The 26,607-nt window shown below is 39.4% G+C and overlaps 1 protein-coding gene across 1 annotated transcript in view; it reads left to right on the forward strand.

Moving 5' to 3' along the window:
- DDX46 (DEAD-box helicase 46) overlaps positions 1-16,194 on the forward strand; it is a gene marked incomplete at its 3' end in the record, with an annotated part of 49,168 nt that extends 32,974 nt beyond the window's left edge. The window contains exons 17-23 of the mRNA XM_084252127.1: positions 240-377; positions 698-847; positions 5,589-5,762; positions 7,022-7,240; positions 8,703-8,847; positions 14,392-14,465; positions 16,147-16,194. Of these exons, the coding sequence (XP_084108253.1) occupies positions 240-377; positions 698-847; positions 5,589-5,762; positions 7,022-7,240; positions 8,703-8,847; positions 14,392-14,465; positions 16,147-16,194 (948 nt within the window). The remainder of the gene's footprint in view (positions 1-239; positions 378-697; positions 848-5,588; positions 5,763-7,021; positions 7,241-8,702; positions 8,848-14,391; positions 14,466-16,146) is intronic.
- Between the last annotated feature and the right edge of the window lie 10,413 nt (positions 16,195-26,607).

Below are 26,607 nucleotides of genomic sequence, written 5' to 3' on the forward strand. Positions count from 1 at the left end.
GCGTATAGAAACTAGGAAATTACTGATTTTGCTTACTTTAATTTTAAATATTAAACTTAGATATTGCCCTTTGAACCATTAAAGATTTTCGTAGGACTCTTAAAGTCATTTAAATTCTTTAGTAATGGAGTCAGTCTTAATAGGATTTATTACGTGGCTCACGCAGTAACTTATTTGTGATCTGTATAGCAGGCCATCTTGTTAGGGTCTAATAATTCCACTTTTCTATCATTCATTAGGGTTATGCATATACTTTTATCACAGAAGATCAAGCTCGCTATGCTGGTGACATAATTAAAGCTCTTGAATTGTCAGGGACTGCAGTGCCTCCTGATCTAGAGAAACTTTGGAGTGATTTCAAAGATCAGCAAAAAGCTGTGAGTTTTTAAACTCTTATTTTGGTGCAAATTGTAATTGTGTTCTAAACCTTGAATATTTAATACTCACAAATCTTAAAAGGATTATTTTCATTTATCTTTTTAGAGAGTGAGATAAGGCATAAAAACAAAATTCTCCCTTCTGTTTCAACTAAGTATTTTATATAGCCTGTGTAGAATTCTTATTTTTGTTACACACTAAATGAACTCTTTTTTTAGTATTGGCATACACCACCTTAGAAAATATTTAATTGCCATAAAACTCTGGACATTAACATTTTTACTGTGAAATTAATTTTATTTTTGTTTTTCCCTTAAAGGAAGGGAAAATAATTAAAAAGAGTAGTGGATTCTCTGGTAAGGGATTCAAGTTTGATGAGACAGAACAAGCCTTGGCTAATGAGAGGAAGAAGTTACAGAAAGCAGCACTTGGTCTTCAAGATTCAGATGATGAGGATGCTGCAGTTGATGTAAGTAGTGTTCTGGGCCTCATTTTTGTCAGTTGAAGCAATTAATTCCTTTCTTATTGGAGGTCTTCCCATATGACTATTGAGATAGCAATTACTGTAATCCTTTTTGGTGTGTCCTTTGCCAAACTTTTTCTATATATACACCTGTATTCACATGTGCCCATACTTGTATAATTTATAAAAATTAAATCATATTGCTTTGTGACTTACAGCAACAGTCTTTAATTGAAATCTTTCCATTTTAATGAATTTACTCTTCCATTCTTGATGGCTATATAGTACTTCATTATTTGGATATTCAATAGTTTGATGACTCAAACCCCTATTTTTTTTTTAAAGATTTATTTATTCATACAAGAACTGGGGTGTAAGCCAGAGGGATGTGTGTGGGGCGGGGAGAGGATTTACCAGAGAGAGTGGAGAACAGAACAGGCAGACTGACTGAAATACACTGCTGAGGGGAGCAGCGGGTGAGTCGGGAGCAGTCTGCTGCACCATGCGGGTTGCTCCCTGGCTGGGGATCAAACTCGTGCTGCAGTGGCTACGGGATAGTGTCATAGGTTGCGTCTCAACCCCTTGCGCCACCAGGGAGGCCCTCAAACCCCTATTTTGTAGTAAGTAAATTGTTTTGAAATATTACTCATTATTTGAAATATATTGCCATAAACTATACTATATTACCTATCCTTGCACATTTTACTTTGCATGTTTATCAGATTAAGGTTTGAGGATGTGTACATAATTGCTAGGCCAAGAAGTATATCTAATTTGGTTTTAAAGCAATGTCTCTACAAGTAGATTACCATTTTGCACTTAATGTTAGCAAGAATGCCTTCTTCCCCTGACTTTGACAATGGTGATACCAATACTATTTTTTTTTTAACATTTGATCATCATAGAACATTCTTAATGACAATAGTCAATATCTATTGAGTATTACTGAGTGTCACATCCTGTAGCAGGTGCTTTAGAGGATTTGTTTCTTCACAGTTGCTATGTGGAGTAGATACTCAGAGTATCCCCATTCAATAATTGAAGAGGAAGAGACTTAGAAAATTAACCTTTTCAGATTTATATAGCTTTTAGAGGCAACAGTTGGATCCTTTGTCCATTTCATACTTAAACTTCAGTACCCATGTTCTTAGCTTATAGCATTGTTTGTGATCCAGTGAAGAGGATCACAGCTGAGTACTCGGCAGCTGAGGGTTTCACAGAATATTCTTTAGAACCCTAATCCGAGGAGCTGCAATTTTAGAAGATGAGTATTTGGAAAACCTGCCCTAGTGCATACCACTAGTAGTATATCAAAGAATGTGAGAGGCCCTTTTAATTAAGGAGGCATATTTAGCTTATTTATTTATTGGTTTGCAACTTTTATTCAAGAACTCATACAAAATATTTCTAGGAAGATAAGTCTTAATCCTCATCTCTTTCTCCTCTTCATCCTGGTTAATCTGGGAATCACACATCTTGAAACTCCCTTTACTGTTAGCAGCTACCCATGACCAATCACATAGATTATTCTTCAGGTTATTTATTTGGTGGCTATTTGAAATACCTTTTAGGAGAAGATACCTAAGAAGTTAGAGTAATTTTGCCCCTACTCTTTTCAGAGGTTACAACCTATTCACCACCTTTTCCATTCGCTTTGATTCTGTCCTGTACAATCCACGGCATCATCCATGATTCCATCTTCTACAGCCTGGTACCGTCGATGGTGAACTTAAAAATCTACTTTTTCTTTTTGCTTTCCTTTGCCACAAGTTTTTTTTTTTTTTTTTTTTTTTTTTTTTTTTTTATGGGTTCCATGGTGCAGTGGAGGCAAATGGGCAAAGACACTTTTTTTTTTTTTTTTTTTGCTTCAACCCAAAATCCTTAAACATGTTTGATCATAGAAAAAAAATTTTTGACATACCTTTGCTCTGAACACAATTTTGGAAACCAGTAATTGAGCTGATGTTGTCATTTGAGAAATTGAGGTTCAGAAAAGTATTTGCTTTTCATCCGCACTGGTAGTTGAGCACAGCCAGGACCAGAAGCTAGGTCTTCTATTAACCTAGGCCATTTCTCTCAAGAATACTGGCACAAAATTAAGTCAGTGTTTTCGTTACCTTTTAAAGTATAACAAATCAATAAACTTATAATCTCACAGCTCAAGGGGGTCAGGAAATCAGGAGCCATTTAGCCAGGTATTTATGGGTTCAGGTCTCCTAGGGTTGCAGTCAAGCAGTTGTGTCATCTTCAAGATGGCCACTCACTTCAGTGTGGCAAGAAGCCTTTGTTGTCTCTACCCGCTTGTCCTTATGACATGTCAGCTGGCTTCCCTTAGTGAGTGATGGGAGAGAGAAGAGAAAAGGCCTTAGTGCCTTTTGTGACTAAGAAGTCATACACTGGCACTTCCACTTTGTCTACTAGAAGCAAGACAGCAAGTACAGCCCATGTTTTGGGAGAGACTCCATTTCTAGAAGGAAAGACTGTTAAAGAATTTATGAGTTTCTTTTTTTTTTTTTTTAAGGGTGGACAATTTTCATTAATCTTTTTTTTTTAGATTTATTTATTTATTTATACAAGCACTGGGTACAGTCGGAAGCACGGGAGGGTGAGAGAATTCACCAGAGCCAGAGTGGGGAACAGAACAGGCAGAGTGACGAAGGACACTGCTGAGGGTAGCAGCGGGAGGCAGGAGAGGTCTGCATGCCATGTGGGACCCTCCCCCAGCGGCCAGGGAGCAGCCAGGGGTTGAACCGGCGCTGCAGAGGCTGCAGGCAGCTTCACAACCCAGCGCTCAAACCACTGCGCCACCGGGGAGGCCCAATTTATGAGTTTCTTTTAAAATGATACCAGTTTTTTTTTTTTTTTTCCACATTACTTTGGACTTTTTTTCAAGTTTTATAGCAATGTTTTATTTCTGTGGTTTTTTTGTTTTGTTTTGTTTTTCTTTGTTTTTTTTTAAAGATTTATTTATTTATTTATACAAGCACTGGGGTACAGACAGAAGCGTGGGAGTGTGAGAGAATTCACCAGAGCCAGAGCGGAGAGCAGAATAGGCAGACAGATGGAGGACACTGCTGAGGGGAGCAGCGTGCTGCAGGAGGTCTATGCGCCATGTGGGACCCTCGCCAGGGGCTGGGCATCAAACCGGCACTGCAGAGGCTGCGGGCAGCTTCACAACCCAGCGCTCAACCACTGCACCACTGGGGAGGCCCTGTTTCTGTGGTTGTTAAAGTAATATATAATTTCTGAACAAAATTAGAACAATACTGAAGTGGAAAAAGTTAAAGAGTTACCCCTCTCAACTAGCACCATACACAGTCCACAGTCCTGATTGTATGCAGTCATTTTGAACTTTAATGCCACTTTTGCTTTCTAACTTAAAACAGTTTACTCAGTTAAATGTCAAATTTAAAAGTACTTGATAACTAAAACACTTTATTAGGGAATGAATGTTTTTAAAAGAAGCTAAGTTGACTATTTCTAGTTCGGTAAGTCTTTTTAAATTAAGCAATTTTTAAACCCTGAACAAGTTCTCCTCTGCATTTGAGATTTGGAAGGTAAAGCCTACTCTGAGGCTCTGAAAGGGTTTACTCTCTTTGGCTGGCAGTGTCAGTAGTCATTGTTGTGAGAAAGACATCTTTAAAAGGAAATGCAAATAGTGTGCATTTGCCTCACTAGGTTGGTGTGGTTAACCTGAGAATTAGAAAAAGCTCTGGGGAATTTGTGGGGCTCCTGGAGGGCAGAGCCTTGAGTGCATTGCTAATGTTTGTGTTTTTTTGTTTTTTGTTTTTTTTTATAATTTTCTAGAGGCATGTCTTATTTATTTATTATTTGTTTGTTTGTTTTTTGGTTTATACATGCACTGGGTACAGTCAGAAGCGCGGGAGGGTGAGAGAATCCACCAGAGCCAGAGCAGGGAGCAGAGCAGGCAGAAGGACCGAAGTACACTGCTGAGGGGAGCAGCGGGCGGCAGGAGAGGTCTGCGCGCCATGCGGGACCCTCCTCTGGTGGCCGGGGAGCAGCCGGGGATCGAACCGGCTGCAGAGGCTGCAGGCAGCTTCGCAACCCAGCGCTCAACCGCTGCGCCACTGGGGAGGCCCACATTGCTAATGTTTTGATGGAGAAAACAACTTTCATTTCTTTGCTTTTTTATTTGAAAGAAATAAAGCCAGAGAGTCTTCTGACTCTTGTTATTCAGATTTTTAGGAAATCAAATTGCCCGTTAGGAGTTGGGGTTTATTTTGGAACCCCTGTCTTAGGGACATGCTACTCCATTTCCGTGAAAATCATTGACTTTATTTTTAGTTATCCACTTGCCTTGAGTTATTGCCTTCTTCTTGCCTATTTCACTGCAACGTGATCTGATCTCCAGGCCTGAGTCTTGGAGTAAGTCAGCTGTATCATATTGGCTGTTGTGTCTTGACAGCACATAATCCTCATTTGCTGAATTGGGATGTATTTTCTGGACCACTAAGGAGTCTGTTTAAGTGGTGTATCCCTATTTCCTTCCTTCTTCTTTTTTTTTTTTTTTTCTTTCCCATTAGACAGATTTTTAAAAAATAAGATTTGTTACACTTAACAGAAAATTAGTGTTCTTTCCTATTGATATGTGTGGTTAAATTTAGCATAAATTTAACTATCTTATTCTAGCCTTTTGGTAGAAGTATTCTTTTTAAATTTCTATAGATCTACCTAAGTTGGGTTTTTAATTCACTTTTTTCTAATTTTTTTTTCTTTCCTTGTCTAGATTGATGAGCAAATTGAAAGCATGTTTAATTCAAAGAAGAGAGTGAAAGATATGGCAGCTCCTGGAACATCGAGTGTTCCTGCTCCCACGGCAGGAAATGCTGAGAAATTAGAAATTGCTAAGAGATTGGCTCTTAGAATCAATGCTCAGAAGAATTTGGGCATTGAGTCTCAGGTATTAAGTAATTTGTTCCGAGCCTTAGTCAATACTTTTATGAGTTTTTTGATTTAAATGCTTTTTAGGAGTTAAGTTTCTACACAAGTAAGTGGATTGTGCTAGACATTTAACATTATTTGAATATGGAATTCTTTGATTGTTGCATTTGAAACTAATGTTAAATGAGGACTTAATGCCTACTCTGGGAGGCATGTTAACCTTGGTTTTGTACAGTAATATTCTAATTGATCTTACCTAAATGAGTTTTTCTCTCTTGATCTGCTTTCATTGGTGGGTTATTGGGCACACAAATAACTTCTTAGAAGTACAAACGCCCAGTAACACAATTCAAACTGACATGGGTCTTAAGTAGTGGGAAAATGAAAATGTGTTACATATTTTGCATGCCATCTTTCGGGAGTTTTTGTGGGTTTTTTTTTTTTTTTTTGGTTAATTAAGAGTAAATTTTTGTGGAAGTCCCAAGGAAAGGTTTGTTAATTTTAACAGCATTTTGAAGAGTTTGAGATAGGACTCTGTCCAGTAGACTGTGTAAGTTCAGATATGTAGTGGCCCAGCTGGTATGACCAACCCAGAAGCCAGACTGACTCAGGAAGCAGCCACATTCAGGGCTTGTTGCTTGTCTGCATTTATTTTTATTTAGCCAGTGCATTATCATGAAGTGTTTACTGTACACAAGCATAGGCCTCTCCTGAAAACAAGATTTGTAACATCTAACGTACTACTCTCTGGGATTATTATTATTAATATCTTTATTGGGGAAAATCAAGTAGCTGTTGGAAAAATTTGAGTTGTGTCTTCATATTACTCACAGAAGAATTCATTCCATGGTAGAGTCTGTAAATACAAGTTTCAAGTTTTACTGTTTACATTTACTATGATTTATTGAATGTTGGGTCAGGCCATGGAGGGGCGGGAATTCAGTGATGGTAGTGGACAGAACTCGTAGGAGCCACAGAGCATGTGAATGATGTCAGAAATATCTCTGATAGCAAGAGTTAATTTAATTATCAAGGACATAGCTATAATCCAGTAGAGTTTTTTTTAATGTAGAGTTAAATATTCTTTAGTTTTCTCACCAAGGTAAGGGAGATACTTTAACTTTTTAGTTATATAATTGCTAAATTACAGATACAAGTAGAACTCTATTAAAAAGATGTTTTTTAGTTAGTGTCTTTCCAGAGAATAACTTGTGATAGGGTCTCCATCTTGTCTCTACCCTCAACTGAGATTTGACTGTAGGTCTTTTTTAACTGCAGGATGTTATGCAACAGGCCACCAATGCAATTCTCAGAGGTGGCACCATTTTGGCTCCCACAGTATCAGCAAAAACCATTGCAGAGCAACTCGCTGAAAAGATCAATGCCAAGCTCAACTATGTGCCTTTGGAGAAACAAGAAGAGGAAAGACAGGATGGTGGACAAAATGAATCTTTCAAGAGATATGAGGAAGAATTAGAGATCAATGACTTCCCACAGGCAAGTAGCGTTTGTTTAAGTCTTTTGCATTGTGGAGTAGAAACTCTTGCTTCTTGAGGAGTAAAAATCCCTACTTTAAAACCTATGAACATTTTTTTAATGTGTTATATAATTTATTTTTTAAATTGATTTTTTTTAGCATCATTATTCATTTTGAAACAATATTTGCTTCCCCCCACCCCCTCAGGTGTAGTCCCCATAGAGTTTCCTTCACCAATGCACCCGTGCACCATCACTGCAGTCCCCTGTGCTCCTTCTTCCCCCTCCCTCTGAAGCCCCTCCCACCTCCTCCCCTGCATTATGTCTCTGATTTATAATTGTCTGTTTTTGCTTTGTTGTGTTTTGTACTGTTATTGTTTTTTTACACTGATGTCTTATTTGGTTCCCCTATATTCCTGCTGTAAGTGAAACCATCTGATATTATTCTTTTTCCTTCTGGCTTATTTCACTGAGCGTAATTCCTTCTAGATCCATCCACGTTGCGGCGGTTGGCATGAGTTTATCTTTTTTGATTGCTGAATAATATTCCATTGTGTATATATACCACATCTTCCTGATCTAGTCATCTATTTTAGGGCATTTGGGTTGTTTCCAAATAGTGATAAAATAAATAGTGATATAATACTACTATAAATAGTGATACAATAAATATAGGGATACAGGTGGTCTTTTGAATCAGTGTTTCTGTGTCCTTTGGGTAGATCCCTAGGAGTGGAATTACGGGGTCATATGGTAGCTCCATTTTTAGCAGACTGAGGAACCTCCAGACAGCTTTCCATAGTGGTTGGACCAGTTTGCACTCCCACCAGCAGTGTAGGAGAGTTCCTTTTTCACCACATCCTCGCCAACATTTATTGTTGCTTGTTTTTTTGATATGTGCCTTTCTCACTGGTGTAAGGTGGTAGGTATCTCAATGTGAAACCTATAAACATTTAGTAGATACTTCACTTTGTATCTACATGGGAACAATAGAGATTGCATTTTTTTTTAAGATTGATTGATTGATTGATTGATTGATTGATTGATTGATTTATGCAAGCACTGGGTATAGCCAGAAGCGCAGGAGGGTGAGAGACTTCACCAGAGCGGGGAACAGAAAAGGCAGACTGACGAAATACACTGCTGAAGGGAGCAGTGGACGTGGCAGGAGAGGTCTGCGAGCCATGTGGGACCCTCTTCGGTGGCCAGGGATCGAACCGGATTAAACCCGTGCTGCAGAGGCTTCAGGCAGCTTTGCAACCCAGCGCTCAACCACTGCACCACCAGGGGAGGCCCTAGCGATGGCATTTTTATGACTTTTATAGGAACATTAGGATCTAAATGGATTTATGAAGTAGATAGGTGTTAATGACAATGTTCATGTTGGTCATAATTTGGTTTAGACAACCTTTTCTTTGTCAGCACACTAGGTTTTTTTAATCCTCCTATGAAATGATTTTTCCCTCCCACTCTCTCTCCTTAGACTGCCAGATGGAAAGTTACTTCGAAGGAAGCGCTGCAGAGAATCAGTGAATATTCTGAAGCCGCAATTACAATCAGAGGAACATATTTCCCACCTGGCAAAGAACCCAAAGAAGGAGAGCGGAAAATTTACTTGGCAATTGAAAGTATGTACTGTTCAGTTTCTGTCTTGAGTTGGATAAAGATTTGTGTAGGTGTAATAGACAGAGAGAGAATGTGAGGTCAGTTCTAGAGAGGACTGAAATAGGAAAACCTACAAGAAAAAAAAAGTTCCTTGTATTAGTTGAGGTCTTTTTTGAAGTTCGGTACATACACAAAGGTGATGATACATGTTGGGACTCTCAGTTTCGGCAACTCAGAAAGTAACACTTGTGGAAGATTGGTGTATATTTGTAAAACAGTCTAGATAAAGTTTAGATTAGAAAATAAATTCATTCTTTTAGTCTACTAAATGAATGTTTTTCTAAACATATTGTCTCTGAAACTATGCCTATGAAGTTTCTGCATACTAGTGAAAAGCATTAAGAGGACGATTCATACCATCAGTCAGAGGATATAAGTAATGTGTTACCTAAGATCAGTCAGGTTTGTTTTTTAATCTTATTTTATACATTCATGAATGAATTCGAAAGACAATTTCCATTTTGACTTTTCTCTAATATGTTATTACACTAAAGGGTAGCGCACAGCCTGCCTCCCTTCATTTATATTTTATCTGAACATTTTTGAAATAGACTTGTAAAGTGTAAATCAGCCAGATCCATTTAGTTAGTCAACTAAGTAGTTGTTGAACATTGTTGTTGGAGCCGTGGAGGGGTCCAGTGCATGCACACCTGGTGGTTAAATAGCATAGATGCCGCAGAGGGACTGTCATCTCAGACACCAGTCTAGTACTTTGAGTCATACATGTCACATCTAACTATACCTTCGCCAGTCTCCAACTTTTTAGCTGCTTTAAATTTCTTCACCATCCTCACCACTTAGAAATGATGTTTTCATGTCTTATGTCTCCTCTGCTAAAGATCTGTGAATGCAGTGACTTTGTTATCTACTGTATTCCCAGTGACTGGTACAAGCAGACACTTGATAAATTTTCTGAACAATGTATCTGGTTAAGCCCCAGGATTTAACTTCCTGTCCTCATGACTCATATCCATTTGATATTGGTAAAGCAGCACTGTCCAAAAGAACTCTGAATGTTCACTATGGCACGCTTGAAATGTGACCAGTGTGACTCAGAAATTTAAATTTTTATTTAACTTTTATTAATTTGAATTCATATAGCCACATGGCTGGTGGCTGCTATATTGGATAGCTGAAATCTAAAATTTGTTTCTGAAAGATTAGAAGATACTTAGATTCATTGAAAGTATATTGTAAATAAGATTTCTTGCTAGTTATTTTTTTCTTGTTATATTTTGGCATTCCTTTGATTTTTGTGAAGACTTTATAGTTTTGGATAAGTTCCTTTCTGCAATAACTATAAACTGAAAATGATTTGATTATATATCAGGAATTGTTTTTAGGGTTTGATTCTTTCCTGGGCAAAACAAAGCAAATTTCACAAATGGGACCAAGTAAATTAGTGCAATGCCTGTTTAGTCACTTTCCCTTTAATTGGTCAGCTCATATTGTTTTTGTGGGTCTTCTTAGTATAAAGAGTACAAGAAAAGAAACACATGTGCAGTGTGCAGCCCATCCACCCCAGCGCAGAAATTACTTCCTGGCCAAAAATGCTTGATTGGGTTAGAGTAAGTTAAAAGACAGAAAAGTTCCATTACCAAGAACCAGCTGATTTTTTTTTCTTAAGTGTTTGCCTCATTTCTGTAAATTTTCGTTTCCAGAGTTCTGATATGATTTTAGTAGTTTTTGCATGTTTATTGGCTGCTTTTGTGGAGGGACATACTTTTTTTTTTTTTAAGATTTATTTATTTATGCATACAAGAGCTGGGGTACAGGCCAGAGATGTGGGGGCTAAGAAGATTCACCAGTGACAGAGTCGGGAACAGAACAGGCAGACTGACTGAAATACACTGCTGAGGGGAGCAGCGGGTACCACAGGAGAAGTCTGCTGCGCAATGTGGGTTGCTCCCTGGCTTGCTGGGGATCGAAATTGTGCTGCAGAGGCTTCGGATTGCTTCATAGTGCAGTCCTTAACCTCTTGCACCACCAGGGAGTCCCCCATGGGACAGACTTTTGAAGTTCCCTACTGTGCCAGTTTTGCTGATAAAACTCTCACTATTGACTTTTAGAAATTACTAGTGTTAAGGTAGAACTTAAATACAGTCTTTTTTTCCTCCTGTGCTAGTGCTACTCTGCCATTATTACACATTGAGATTCTTATATACAGTTTGAAATGGTGTATAAGATATGTGGGTCTAGACCTTGCATGAATCCATTTTTTGCTTAGTGACTGACTTTGAGACACTTACCCATTTCAAATCAGGTTTTCAAGTGGCACCCGTTGTGTTTCTTGGCAGATTTTTGGTCTGCCAGTGAGTCACTGTGTTTCTCAGTTGTGTGACGCTGTTTCTCATTGCATAGCAGGGTGGGGGATGTTGGCACACAGATCTTCAAGAAGAGAAAATTACAGTGACATCTTTCAGCACTTGGGACTGTGCACATCTCCTTTACTACCGTGTTTATAGGCCATGCAGGAGGGAGACACAGTGACATCCAGTAGACTCTGATAATAAAACCTTAGGTAGATGTGAAGTCAAGTTTTTATCCTCAACTTGAGTATCATGTTCAATTGGTAAGCAAACCAATTTTGCTTACCTTAGTGAAGGTAAATCAGAGACATATTTGTTTGCTTTGAAAAAAGATCCTCTGTATAATTTATTAAAGGTTACTATGCATGTTTAGTAGTATAGAATGATTAATGTACAGTATCAAGGTTCCTTTTAAATATAGCTTTACCAGAACACATTTCCTGTACTACCACAGGAAGTGCAATAAGCTAGCCATGGTGTGCAGGCCCACAGCTTCTGCTGACTTTTCCATCCATCGTGAATGGTTTGGGTCACATCTCTTCATTGTCAACTAGTACTTAGGAAATAACATCTAATTTTTATAATCCAAACAAGCTTTTTTCCCCTAATAAAAAGATAGCCTTGTCAAAAATGAATCTTGAGAATTCTAGGGACATAATGGTGCAGGACATTGGTCATTAAGATCATTTAAAGCTTTGAGAATTTTCATAGATGATTAGATTTTTAAGAGGTCTTTTAGTTTTTGAAGCTCCAACCAAGTCTACGAAACACTAATAGGATGAAAACAGGTGTTGGAAGGAGCCTAGCATCATCTGTTTCTAGTTCTGTAATTGGAGGGACCCCACCGCCTGGCTCCTTGGAGGCTCTGTGTGGCTCAGCAGCGCCAGGCCTCCCACCAGGTAGCGGGAAGGAGAACAGGAAGGACTTACGTGCCTAGCCAGCCTGTATAATTTATACAGCCTGTTTTGTGACCCTCTCTTTTACTAGTGGAGAATCCCTTAAAAGCAGCCAGAGTTGTTTTAGGAGCAATGAAAGGAAATGCCTCTTTTTCATGGCAGCTTATAAACATGTGTAACCTATTACCCATAGAAGCTATATAAGTCAAAATTTTAAACTGGCCCAAATGGCCAAGCCCTGAACAAAGTAGGAAAATTACTCTTCCACTTAGATCTAGGTGACAGTGTCATTATCCTTTTTAAAATTAAAATATCACGTATAGCAATGACAAACTTTACACCAACTCCTGCCAAGTATATTTTTATTATGATTGTAACATTTCAGTCTGACTTGTCTTGAGTCTACCCTTGTCTTCACTTCATTTACCCTTCTGTCCTTTCTGCATCCATCTTCCCCAAACAGCTTTGAAATGTTGTGGTTGATAGGTAGTGGGGTTGTATGACATAGATTAGATATGTTTCTGTGATTTCATAGCTATACTCATGGCTCTTTCCTTCTGGTTGTTAAGCCATTTCTTCTTTCTCAGGAGTCGAAAAAGTGATTCACATCTAATAAGGGGAAAAATTTTCCCGTTTCTTACGAATTGTTTTCCTCATTTGGTTTTCTTACATAAAATGATAAAATGTACTTCTTTACATTGCAATGCCAGGTGTCCCTTTGTTCTTTGACATTATATTCTTAGTTTTTAATCTTTAGACTACTTTGGTCTCGCTTTTTTTCCTTTTATCAGTTTGTACTGTGCTGTCTGTCCAGATTTATCTGCCCCCTGGCATGTCCTCTGACTTCAGATCCCTCCCTGCCTACCCTTGATGGGCCTCTCTTTCGGAACTTCTGGTCCATGTATCTATTGACTTCAGTGCTATTTTCAGCGGACATCCTATGAGCACTTCAACTTACAGCAATCTCAGAATTGAATTTCACCACCACTACTGCTGATAATACCTGGTCTTCCTCTTGGATTCAGTGTCTTCCTTCTTCTGACTTTCTTACCTGCTACCCAAAAATGTATTTACATAGCGGGAGGAACACAGTTCTGTGCACTCATTGAGGGAAAACACAACTCTTCCTGGAAAAGTCTGGGAAAACTACTTAGAAGAAGTAATATCTGAAAGTTAGTCTGATAGACTGCAACTTCCTTCTTGTACATCTTACTGTAATATCTTTACAAGTTTGTTTTCTAATAATCTACAAGATCATAAAGAGTATGAATTGAGTTTTTTGTGTAAGGACTTTCACTATGTATCTTACATGGTGGGTTCTCTTAATGTTTCTTGAATATAATAACTATATGGATAAATGTTTCCAGCATGCCTCATGCACCTGGCTGTGTCCTTTCTCTTTCTCTCTTTCTCTCTCTTTCTCTCTTTCTCTCTTACACACACCCTCAAGCATGCTGTACTTCTCATACTCTTTTTTTTTTTTTTAAAGATTTATTTATTCATGCATACAAGAACTGGGGTATAGGCCAGATGTGTGGGAGGGTGAGAGGATTCACCAGAGACAGAGTGGTACACACAACAGGCAGACTGACTGAAATACACTGCTGAGGGTGACATCAGGCGAGACAGGAGAGGTCTGCCAAGCCTTGTGGGTATCTCCCCAGCTGGCCAGCATCGAACCCGCACTGCAGAGACTGCAGACAACTTTACAGCGCTCCGCCCAGCTGCCTGCACCACCAGGGATGCCCCATTTCTCTTACTCTTAAGTAATTATGCATGCCATTCGTAATCTGTACCATTGCACTTGTGATTCCATTTGCAAAATACTCACCATGTCATCTTTCCTCCCTCAACTTGGCTAGTGTTCTCTTTATGTTTAAGATTTTGCTCAGATGACTTTTCTGGAACATTTGTTAACTTCAAGGATCTAACTAATGTCCAGTAAATATTTCTCTTTAATTGTTTCTTACTCTCTTTTGGACAAACTGCTAATGATCTTTTCTTCCCTCCTTTTAATCCAACATATCAAGAATTCTTAATATTCTACTTCATGTTTCCTTGGTAGTTACATTTAAAGCTCTGAGAGTAAACAGAATAATAAATAGCTTTTATATAATGTGATTGATATTTCACCAATATTGAAAGGCTATCTTGTTAGTCAGTACTGTGTTCCTGAAAGTCACCTGTGGTTTTTCCTACTTGAACTCAATGACAGAGATAAACATGTAGTAATAGAAATAATAATAATAATAATAATAATAGGACTGTGATATAGGAATAATGTTTTCTACACATTCTCCAGGTGCCAATGAACTGGCTGTGCAGAAAGCAAAAGCAGAAATCACCAGGCTCATAAAAGAAGAGCTGATCCGGTTGGTAAGTGAAAACCTCAAGGATTTATTTGTTTTAATAAATTTTTTATTGAACTATAATATATATATACAGAAAAACACACAGATCATAAACATCCTGCTTAATGAGTTTTCACAGAACATAATGATGTGCTCACCATCTAGATCAAGAAATATAGAGTATTACCCGCATCCCAGAAACCACTCCTTATTCCCTTCCTGTCACTATTTATTTTCTCCAAATGTAACAATACTCTGATTTCTAACATGGTAGACTAATTTTGCCTATTTAAACTCCATATATCTAGTATCTGTCACAACATTTGAGGAAATCAGTCTATGTTGTTATATGGAGCAGTAGTCCATTTTTAGTGACTGTAGTATTTATGTGAATATACCACAATTAATTGATACATTGAACTTTGGGGTTAAGTTTTTGGTTTTTATGAATAATGCATTTTTCCAGAGGTCATACAATTTATCCCCTCTAGCAGTGTATGAAAATTCCATTTTCTCTAAATTTTTTCCAGTACAGGTGTTGCCATGTTTTTAAATCTGGGCAAGGAATTAATGTGATTTTGTAGAAAGCCCCATTTTATAGACCTTCCCAAAGGAGTCAGACACATCACTGTGTCTTCAGTGTCAGATGGAATTTGTAAATTCTTCCTACAATGTGTAGGGATGAGGGCCTTTGCAAAGACAGTATCCTTTCTCTAAGAATATGTTTGTGGACCTTTCTAAAATTCCCCTTACAGAACATTTTGGGGAGATAAATAGTTTAAAGAATAAACGACAGACAAAATAAGAGGGGAGAAGGAAAAACAGCCTTTAAATATAGTGCTTAAAACTAAGTGTTTCAGGGCCTCCCTGGTGGTACAGGGGTTAAAGTCTCAGTGCTCTCGAGCTATTGGCAGTGATTGCAGCATGAAATTGATCCCCAGCCAGGGAGCTGATGCACATGGCTCAGCAGACCTCTCCTATCTCACCTGCTGCTCCCCTCAGCAGTGTATTTTAGTCAACCCGCCTGTTCTGCTCCCCAATCTTTCTCTGGTGAATCCTCACACCCCCACACCTCTGCACTACACCCCAGTTCTTCTACAAATACATAAATAAATAAATAAATAAACCTATCTTTAAAAAAAAAAAAAAAACCAACAAACTCTCACCAAGAAGTGATAGAGGGTCTCCCTGGTGGCGCAGCGGTTAAGCGCTGGGTTGCGATGCTGCCCGCAGCCTCTGCTGCACCGGTTCGATCCATGGCTGCTCCCTGGCCACCGGAGGAGGGTCCCACATGGCGCGCAGACCTCTCCTGCTGCCCGCTGCTCCCCTCAGCAGTGTACTTCGGTCCTTCTGCCTGTTCTGCTCCCCACTCTGGCTCTGGTGAATTCTCTCACCCTCCCGCGCTTCTGACTGTACTCAGTGCTTGTATAAATAAATAAATAAATCTTTTAAAAAAAAAAAGTGATAGAGGAAAAAATTGTACTTTTCAGTGTCACCACCATTAAGTTGTTTCAAAATGGGTGTCAAGGAGTAGTCGGGTGGACATACAGAAATGATTGTTGGACATTTCTTCCTGAAAATAATAATAACATTTAAAATTTAAATATCCCATAGTTTTATAAGTTTGTATAGGAAAATACCTTAGCAGTTATTGCTTTTTTTTCCCTTCTTTTTCTGATGATGTGCTTTTTTATTTTTTATTACAGCAAAATTCCTATCAACCCACAAACAAAGGAAGATACAAGGTCCTATAAAACATCTGGAAAAAGCTTTTTATCTGTGCTGGTCTGTGATACACGTGGCAGTTGTCTGCAGTTTACAGCGTATTGTAAATTAAGATATTTTAAATTCTGTCTTGCTGATTTTTTAAATACAAGAAACCAGTATTTGTTAAAGAAATCTTTGAGTAAGTAGCCCCAGAATTATTAATCTATATTTAAAGCAGGCCTGTTTTCATAGTATATCCTTTAATGTAAAATTTAAATATCAATATTTTAACTATCTGAGTAGTTTAAAAAAAATGGAAATTTTGGACTTCCTGTTGACGGTAATGGTAATAAAGTACACAAGTCGCTAAAGGTCTATTCTCCTTATCCTCTTGCAATGAAATTGTGATCGCCTCCTCAAAAGGTAAAATTCTCTTTCTAATTTTGTGTCCGTCCACCCCTACCCCAAACTTAAATCTTACGGGACTCAGTGAACAGTATGAACTGGATTTAAGAATGTTATAACCGAATTTTTACAAAAAGAGTTGGGAGTTTTTGTTTCAATTTTTATTGTTGTAAATGGGGAACAGATGGGCTGCTTTTTGGTTTTGTAAAATTAAAGATTTGTAGTATAAGAGGTTTTTGTGTTTCTTTACACTGCAAAATGTTTTAGTATTGCTACTTTTAGGTTTCCCTTGTAACCTCTGCCCTATGCCTACCTACTAACTTTTTAATCTTGCTTAAAAGAAAGTGATTTTTAGTCTGTAAATAGTAATACAATTCCTTTTCCCTCTTGAAAGTGTTTCTACATCTGTACATATGGTATATACAAGCAGCGTACTAATTCTGCTTTTTCTTCAGAATAATTGAGTAACTTGTGAATTTTCTTTCTTAAAATTTTTCATAATGACACCCAAGTTTTAGACTTAGACCAATCATATGTGAATGAAATGTAGTTCACGAGCAGTTGTAAGTTATTTTTTTGAGCCCTCAGGTTTATTTCCTAAAATTATTTCTACTGTTGTAATGGGATCACTATGTATCTTTTTCAAGACTCCTGGTATATTAGAACTTAATATTGTCATTGCTTGTTGAAAAAAAAGGAAATGTTCAGGAATGAAATAGATAGTGTCTTAAATTAAGAGACATAGAAGGTCCTTTGAATATTCTTGACTTAGAGTTCTTTAAAAAGAAAAGAAAAAGCATCTATAGCTGTTGAGTTGCTTTAATAGTCCACTAAATGACTTAAAAGTGATCAGGAATCACCTTCGTTATTTCTTCAACATAAAGTTACCCTTACCGAAAAGCTGAGATGTAACTGGGGAATATTTTTGGATCCCTCTCATTCTTTCATACAGGAAGAAAACAGACAGAACACATATAACAGTATAAAACAAACAAACAAACAAAAAAGTTTCAGTTTAAAATTGCAGGTATCTTGGGCTCCTTCCCCCATCGCCTCCACTGTATTTATTTACCCTCCCCCCCTTTTAACCCAGTGATAGTTTGTTTCCCTTGATAGAATGTGGCAGTCCCACAATGGTCACAATTGGTGCTCCCTTCACTGCTAAATTACTTTGAGATTCAGAGTTTGACATCATTTTATCATTACTATCTTTACGTTTGTATATCTAGTTATAATGAGCTACTGATGGTCTTTTGGTCTACAATGAAAGGATTTGTTCTGTTAGTACTTTTTTTAGTGTCACACTGAGTCTGATTTTTAAGATTTGAATGATGTACAGATTTGTTTTTTAATGCATTATTAATATTTGCTCATGTTTTCTAATTTCCTTATAAAATAAAGTTAATTCAACCTGCATTTTCTTAAAATTATCTTTGCTGAAATGTTTTCTGCTGTTTTTCTAGCTTAAATACAGAGACTTGAGAGAAGTGTATTACACTCTCTATATCTTTATTTTAAAAATCTAGTCACTCAATACCCGTAATGCACAGTTGTACCCAAAAATCTCTTGAAAAAGCCTCTCAGTCTTTGATGGTGTTTCTTTTTAGTTTAAGATAAAAAGGCTCTGTAGGTGAAATAATATGTCCTTGTGCCAGTCAGCATTTAACTAGTGACACTTGGTCATGTGAAATGGAAGTATGGAATGAAAGGACAATAGCTAATTCCCCCAACTTCTTATAGAGAATTTATCATTTGATTTGTTTCATGTCTTACCAGCCTTATTGGTATACTCATAGTGTTCAGCTGGTAGTCACAGGGCATCTATGATGGTCAATTGTCTTTTTATCCATACCCTGTACATACAAAGTTTTTATTTGAGAAGCTCTTGATATCTCGGATTCATAAGTCCTGTGATGTCAGCTGTGGGGATCTGTTTCTAAATGAGACATTCACATCTTAAGAATCACAAATTGTAACTCGGCTGTGTCTGAGCCCTTTCCCTGTGGTGCCTTGCTTTGCTTTGTAAAACCATCAGTTCAGGTGCTTTGGTGACAGGTTAACACGGGGCTTAAGTTATATAGGAACTGGGGAAAGAAGGACGTGGTATGTTGTAGATAATGGATGCTGAGTTCTTGTAGCTTAGCAGGCCAGAGTTCTGAGTGACTAGTCCCATGTGGTCCCTAAAAATGCTCTTCCTCTTTGATCTGAGTATGGAGCTACCAGTTCTTCGTTGTGGTACATAGTTTAGTATAAGAATTAGAACCTACTGACATTTTTTCTTATAAATCTCCTGTTTCTTGCATGAATAGTTAATCTTTTAAAGTATGTGTATATAAAGAGTAAAAAGTAGTAAATGTATGTGGTGGTATAGAGGGAATGGCTTAACCTTTCATCCCATTTAGGTTTTGTAGCCATCAAAAAAAAAAACAATAAAATCTCACTGGAGTGTGGCTATTAACTTGAAGAACAACATCTTTTTGCACACCACTTAATGAAAGATATGCTCTGCTCTTAGGCCAGCTTTCTGGAGCTGGAGGTAGAGATTCCCTGATGTGTTACCCATTATGAGTTTGAAGGTTCTTTTTTCTTTCCTATAACAACTTATAATTTTCCTCAGGCAGGAGTCCAAGTGGAAATGTGAAGAAAAAGTGTAAACAAACATACCCTTTGAAGAATTCCCACAATACCAGTCTCACTTCTATAGTCCCTATGGCTGAATTAGTATGTTTTTGTATCTAAGTGCATACTGTTAAATCACAGGATTGGTAAGACTTTACATTTCACTGGTTTTCTTAGCTACTCTTCAAAATATGGCATCAGCTCATAGAAGTTCATGATTTTTAACTGAAGCCCTTGAAAGGAAATTCTAATTTTGCATTAATCTGTCTGAGAGGAAAATGTGAAATCAAAGAGCTTAGAATCCAGATCAAAAATAGCAGGGTAACTGGGCGCTGGGTTTCTAGACTGCTGGGTCAGTCCCTGCTACAAGTTGGGAAACCCATGTCAAGAGGCATCCATGCTAAGCCTCCTTAACTCCGATGTGGAAGGCCCTCACTTTTCACTGTTGCTCTCTGTGGGTTGGGGTGAGCATGCTGAATGTCTTCCTGAAGTCACAGCGCCGAAAGCATGAGAGACCCGAGCTTACGTCCTACCTCCATCTCTACATGAGGTCCAAGCATTGTCCCTGGGGGCATGGTAACCATGCTCCATAACCCTCATGCGAATTCACTGCTGAATGGCTATGAAGATTAATAAAGAGAACCTGGACAACCCAAGCACTGGGGACCATAGCTCGGGATGGGACCATCACTGCACACAGATCAGAAAAGTATAAGGGACCTTCAGCTCCCATTGTATCAAATGAAGACCACGATACTGATATTCCACCTCTCTGCTATGGCAGGAGATGGTTTAATGAATAATTTGATGAATCATGGATTAAAAAAAAGTGAGGATTTAGTCCTAAAAATTGGGCTCTCCACAAAAGCTTTTAATTTGAATTTGACAGTTGGTAGTAGATAGGTGTTTAGCAGCTTGCGATAGCAGGTGCTTCTGGTAGTCCTTATGCTAAAGTGTCCATGGCCTTATTTCTGTATCTCTAGGAGAATCTCAGATGCCTGGATCCAACCAGTGCAAGGGTCCTGGAAGGTAGTGTTTTCTCTCCATTTTTGCCTCTCTTTGCCTTAGAACTGAGATTTCTACAAGTATATTGTAGACTTTTGAAAACCAGCCCAGGGCCCAAATCTCTGGCTTAAGTCTCAGATTTGGAAAGTTCCATGGATAGCAGGGGAGTAAATGCTTGGGACCTTCAAAGAACCCAAGTTCTCTGTAACTTTTCCTGTCTAGTGTTGTTATTAAACATGTGTCTGGGTGGTCATGAGTCTGTGATACTCATTGAAGTTTGAAAACTATTGATAATCTTCATTTTGTTTTGCTCTTGGAGTTTTCAACTGCCTGTCATCTAAAGCATTGGTCTCCAAAGTGGGGCATATGTACTATCAACCTTTGAAAAGAAGGAAGAAAAAAACTAGATCTTTTATTTGTATTTCCTTTTTACCTCATTCAAAGTTTTTTGTATGAAGGTTTTGTGTGTCATATGATACAGGACATGTCATATTTTTACAGTGTTGATTTATATACATAATTACAAATAAATTCACATATGGAATGGTATTTGGATACCTCAGTTTTTCATATATAAAATAGGGGCATGATAATATCTATTTCTAAGTATTGTGAGGATGAGATGAAATAATATACTTATGCACATTTATATAAAGAGTTAAAGTATGTAAGATAAAATATATAAAGATTTTAAAGTATATAAGATTATATTAAAGTATATACTTGGCATGGTAAACATTAGTACTATTACAATAGGTGAAAGAGTGGATTTACTTATTTGCTGTACCTTTCACTTGCTATAAGCTGTGAATAGTAGTGGCTGTCCACACAATATAAAATTTATAAAGTGAGATTAATTTTTTCCTATGTGTATCTTTCAGTTCAGGTGAAAGTTTTTGCTTTTTTTTTTAAGATTTATTTATTTATTTATACAAGCACTGGGTATAGTCAGAAGCGCAGGAGGGTGAGAGAATTCACCAGAGCCAGAGCTGGGAACAGAACAAGCAGACTGATGAAATACACTGCTGAGGGGAGCAGCGGGCACAGCAGGAGAGGTCTGCGCGCTATGTGGGACCCTCACCGGTGGCCAGGGATCAAACTGGTGCTGCAGAGGCTGCAGGCAACTTCGCAGCCCAGCGCTCAACTGCTGTGCCAACAGGGAGGCCACAAGTGAAAGTTTTTGTTTTTTTTTTTTTCACTTCAGAAGGGTAATATGCTTTCATCGTAATAAGGTTTAAGGGAGGCACATCTCACACAGCTTCGTGAACACCCAATCATCTTGCTTATGAACCAGAAAAGGATTTCACAAGTGAAAGTTTTTAAGTAAACTTGTTGCCTCAATTGAAAAGCCTTTAGAGGCCGTTCCTAGCTCTAGGCAAAATTCCTTTTATGGCCTTTCTTGCACATGTATAGTCACCATTTATCATTCAAAAATCTCAGTAACTGGTGGTTTGTATGATCTGACTTCCCTTGGGTCAGGCTGAAGCCATTGGAAAATGAATGAAAAATGTTGGATTAACTTCAAATTGTAATTTTGAATACCAGTTGTATTTCAAGGTATACACTTTTGATAAAGACATGTTGGGAGTTAAGTCAAATACTGTGCCTTTTTTTTTTTGTATGTTCTTGTTACCAGTGAAGTGATGATAAATGGCTGTGCTCTTGATATGTATTCAGCACTAGTTGTACATTGTACCTGTGTGGTACGTACGGTAGCACCGTGTAAAGAGACCACCCTGAAACAATTACCAGAAAATACCAGATCATTGCATTTAACATTCTATTCAGATTATAAGAGTGCTTGTCTACCTTACAGAAGGTAAACTGCCCCAGATCAACGATCATGACTGTCCTGTGGCCCTACTATTTTCACAGCCCTATGGGGATGACATTCTCTTCATTTCACATGTGGGAAATTTTTCGAAGAGCAATGGCTTGCTCGAAGTTAAGTCCCATAAGAGGCAAATGGCAGAAAGGCATGCCAATCCAGGAATGTCTGACTTCTGTTATGCTGGCTACTGCTCTGTTGTGCTTGCAAATCATTTGACCTCGTTAGTACCTGTTAGTACCCGTTGACCTTGTTAGTCTCTTACATTGTTTTATGTACAATACCATTTCAGTTTTGTAGAGTAACAGATAGGGTATAGTTATGACACAGTAAGTGCTACAATGCATTCTCAAATTCCACTGAGTAAAAAAAAGAAAACTTAGAGGTAACTTGTTTACAAGCTTTTTTTTGAAGCCGACTTAATATACCCTCAAATCTTTGTACATATTTTAACTTATCTCTATTGGTATTTTCCTTTTACATATAAACAGTATACTGCAACGAGTCCTGTTTTCTAGTATTTATACAGGGATTAGTTAGAATGCTATTTTGAATCATGTTATGAAACCCTGCCTACCAGAAAATGGATGGGTTGGCTTGTCTTGGGTTTCCCTCCTGGCCTGTGTGTTCACCCAGGAAAGTTGTTGCTCCTCTTCTACTGGCACAAGCAACCTGGCCAAGGACTGTGCTCCTGGTGGAACTCTGGTAAGAAAGGGCTCCACCTTCATTTGGTATTTGGGGGAAAGGACAAGCACCGTCGTTTTTAGCCTCTTCACCTGCCTAACAAAGTGTTTTCCTTTCAGCAGCCTTCCTGATTCTTAATCCTCTTTTTTCCTGACATCTTTGACTGCACAGGAGAAAGAACTGGCGAAATTAATCTAAGTGAGTGCATGTGGTAAGTGATAACCAGAAGTCTCACAATTACATGAAAGTCCACGAGTTTATGAACAAATTTATTTTTGGTGCCATCCCATCCTGTGATGGTGGAATGATGAATGTAGCGATTCCGCGGTCGTGGGTGTAAAAACTTAAAATTATAGGCTGTCTCACAAAATGAGACTTTCATGATCATAAGAAGCTCCTAGAACCAAGGGTCTAGACAACTTCATAATTATTGAATATTCTCATTACGTTTGCAGGCAGAGGTCTCACCCTACCCACCCATAACTAAAAGGATGAGGCTAACTCCTCTGAACTCAAGGCCAGCACCTTGTTCAGACATAAGCAAACGTTTTTTCCAGCAGCGATTAAAGCAATTTCTGCAACAAGACCGCTGTCTTGGGTTTCCTTCCTAACTTTATTAGTACAATAATATGAGAAGAGAAATGGGATCAGTAGCCGCTCCAACATCGCACCATTGGGGTGAAACTCAATCCCTGGACGGAAATCACCCCCCTTCCCAGCGCTCCCGCCCTCCGCTGCAGACTCCGGGCGGCGGCGGGACCCGAGCTGCGGCAGCACAGGCCCCGCCCCGCGCCTGACCGGGCCGCGCACGCGCAGCCGGGTCGGAGGGGCTCCGTCCCCAATCTCGCGTGCCGGTCGGCGGCGGGAGCTCGGGTCTCGCGAGGTGTGCGCGCGTGTGCGTGCGCGTGCGCGGTCCTCGCGAGCGCGCGCGCGCCGCCCCCATCCGTGCGGAGCCTTGGCGGCCTCTTCCTCCCGCGTCCGGGGCAGGTCCCTGACTGGTGGCCGCGACCGCAGCCGGGAGCCAGCGTCCCCCTCGCCGCCGCCGCCGCCCTAGCTGCCCGCCCGTCCTCCTCGTACTTTCCTCCGCGCGGAGCCGAGGCGGCGGACCGGGAAGGGAGCAGCGCCAGCGCGAGGTTCCAGCCGATGGGCAGCCCCCGGGCGCGCTGAGGGGCCGGGCTACCAGCGGCTGAGGTAGGTGGGCGAGCGGGGCTCGGCGGCCGGGGCGGGAGCGGAGGCCCGGCGCCCGGCGCCCGGCGCGCGGGGACGAGGCTGGGAGGCGGCGAGCAGCCGGGCCTAGCGCGCCGGCGGGAAGAGGTCTCCGACCCACGCCTGAGGAGGGGCGCTGGCCTCGCCCGGAGCGAGAGGAGGGGCCCCGGACGGAGCAGGCTCTTCCCTCGGCGTGGAGCCATTATTGGGGGGAAATTCCTCCTGCGGCGAGGGGGAGGGGTTACCCTTTCTTTTCTTGGAGAGGTCAAAATCGGCAGCCCTTCCTCCCCCCACCCCTCTGAATTAAAGCCTGGCGGCTGGGAGATGGACGCGTAGCTGGAGTGGCCTGTGGACTTGCACAGCTTGCACAACTCCGCGCGCGCGGAGCACGGCGTGTGAGTTGGGTTTTGGAGAGTAGAGCACACCAGCCTCTCTCGGGTGTGGGTGTGTGTCTTCTGCAAAGTTGTTCTGCCAACACAGCCATCGCTTTTAGGCACAACAGGTAATACATTTCTCAATGTCTGGTGTCAAATAAGGATTCTGGCTCCGGGGAAACTGCGCCGTGGGGCACAATTAAGGAGTAGGGAGAACACAAAGGAGGCCGTTATTTATGTTCTGTCCTCGTGTCAAAACTTTCCCTGGTGGGGCAGGATGCTTAGCTACTGCTATTTGTTTTGGCCTTTGCTGAATACACTTTTTGAGTTATTGAGGTGGGTCACAAAGGTACTTTGATTTAGAATTATAAAATCGTATATGATTCTACTTTAGAATAACAGGCCGTATGGCCTGAAATAAATCCCTGGGAATTATGTGACCTTTGGTCTTCGCAAGAGAGCAGAATTTGGGTTTGTTGAAAGAGAGCTTTTCTCGTGTTTAGAAAGCTTCATGAATGTTTTGTGAAGTGCTAAAAATAGTTATAATCTGTACTATAGGACGACTAAGCTGTAGTGTAATGACTGCCACTTTCAGGAGAAGGGAAAGGAATTATTTCATCAACAGTGGCTCACGGACAGACTTCAAGGGTTAACCCGCACTAAAAGAACTTCAGTGATGGCAAGTTTTAGTGTGTATTTTAAAATTCGAATTTACTCATAGTTAAAATATATGGAAAATTAATTTGACTCTCTTGTATTCACTGAACTGTTTTCAAAAGATAATTAACCTTTGATAGTCTCACACACTGTGCTCTGCAGTTCTTGGTTTTCATTCAGTCCTAACTTTCTAGAAATGTCTTTCTGACTCTTAGAAACAGTCGTCGGCATACTTTGAATGGACTCTATTACAATATGGGAAGTGTCTTTCAAGAAAGCAGTTAGCTGGCAAGCCCTGAGGTCAGAGTTATTAAGTGTAGGATTAATGCTTATTTATGCAAATACTGCATATAAACGTATAATGAGGATTATGTACATGCATATCTAATGTGCTGATTACCATCCTAAGAGGTTGAAATCTGAAAGTAGAAAAGGATTGGTTTTAGCTGTTTTCCTTTTTTAGTTAGCTATTTACATGGGTAATTACCATAGTAATTTTCTTGTCCAGCTTGTTAATCAGTTATTGAGTAAGCAGAATGTTGAGCTAATTTCTTGTTCGTAGCTGGGGAAAAAAATACAGAACATATAGAAGACTTGCCCTTTAGAAATGTTTTAAATCAGTATCTCGTTGACATCCTATTAGAATAAATAGCTTTACTTCTGTTTTGTGTCCTACTGCTTAGTATTTTGCATGGAGTTGGCCCACAATAAAGGCAAGCTATGTCAGAAGTAAATTAACATACACAAATCAAATGCATAACTTTCTGGAGAGGATGAAAGGAATCAGATGGGTGCATTTAAAAAGAATTCAGGTCTAAAAAAAAAAATTCAGGTCTGCTTTTTTTAAGTGTGGGATTTTTTTTCAGTGTTGCTTGGTATCGTTAAAGATGCCTTTAAAAACATCTTGTCTTTAAAGCTTAATGTAATGTAAGCTGAGACTGTATATCCTGAGTGCTAATAGATCATGAATGTTGTGATATATTAAGAGAAAGGGAAGATCCAGAAGCAAGATTTTGGTATGTTTCTGACAGGAAACTAAAAGGCATGAGCTTTAAAGAGTTCAAGTAGATTGTAGGAGGAAACATTTTCTCCATTTATTGATACTACCACCTGTGGGAGGGAACTTACATCTTTCTGCCTCTTTGCTAGAGCTTTCCAGCAGGGTGATACCTGAATAATAAAATTCAAAATGGGGTCACTTTTTTTCTTTTAGTTTTTTGCTCCAAGGCCTGAATGTGTTTCTCTTTGTATTTAAGTGTGGTCTCTCATCTAACTTTATTGGTAATAAACTGGCAATTTCTAATTCCTGTGTATATTTCTCAGTATGTTTATAACTTGAAAGGGAGATTCCTTCACAAATCCCAACATTGGCTTTTCTTCAAATTAGAAAACAAATTTATTTGTCATTGCAGAAAGGTTTTAAGGCTCTTTGGAGAGGTGGGCGCTTCAGAGGGGAATAAAAAGATCAAACAATAATTTTTTTTCCTTTTTTTAACATTTATTTTTTAGAGTTTTTTTTTTTTTAAATAATACAATAGCTGGGGTACAGGCCAGAGGCGCGGGGAGGGTAAGAGGATTCACCAGAGACAGAGTGGGGAGCAGAACAGGCAGACAGACCGAAAGCACTGCTGAGGGGAGCAGCACGTGTTGCAGGAGAGGTCTGCCCAGCCATGTGGGAATCT

This window comes from Talpa europaea (genome assembly GCF_964194135.1).
Source record: "Talpa europaea genome assembly, chromosome: 13".
In the NCBI taxonomy this organism is placed as follows: Eukaryota; Metazoa; Chordata; class Mammalia; order Eulipotyphla; family Talpidae; genus Talpa; species Talpa europaea.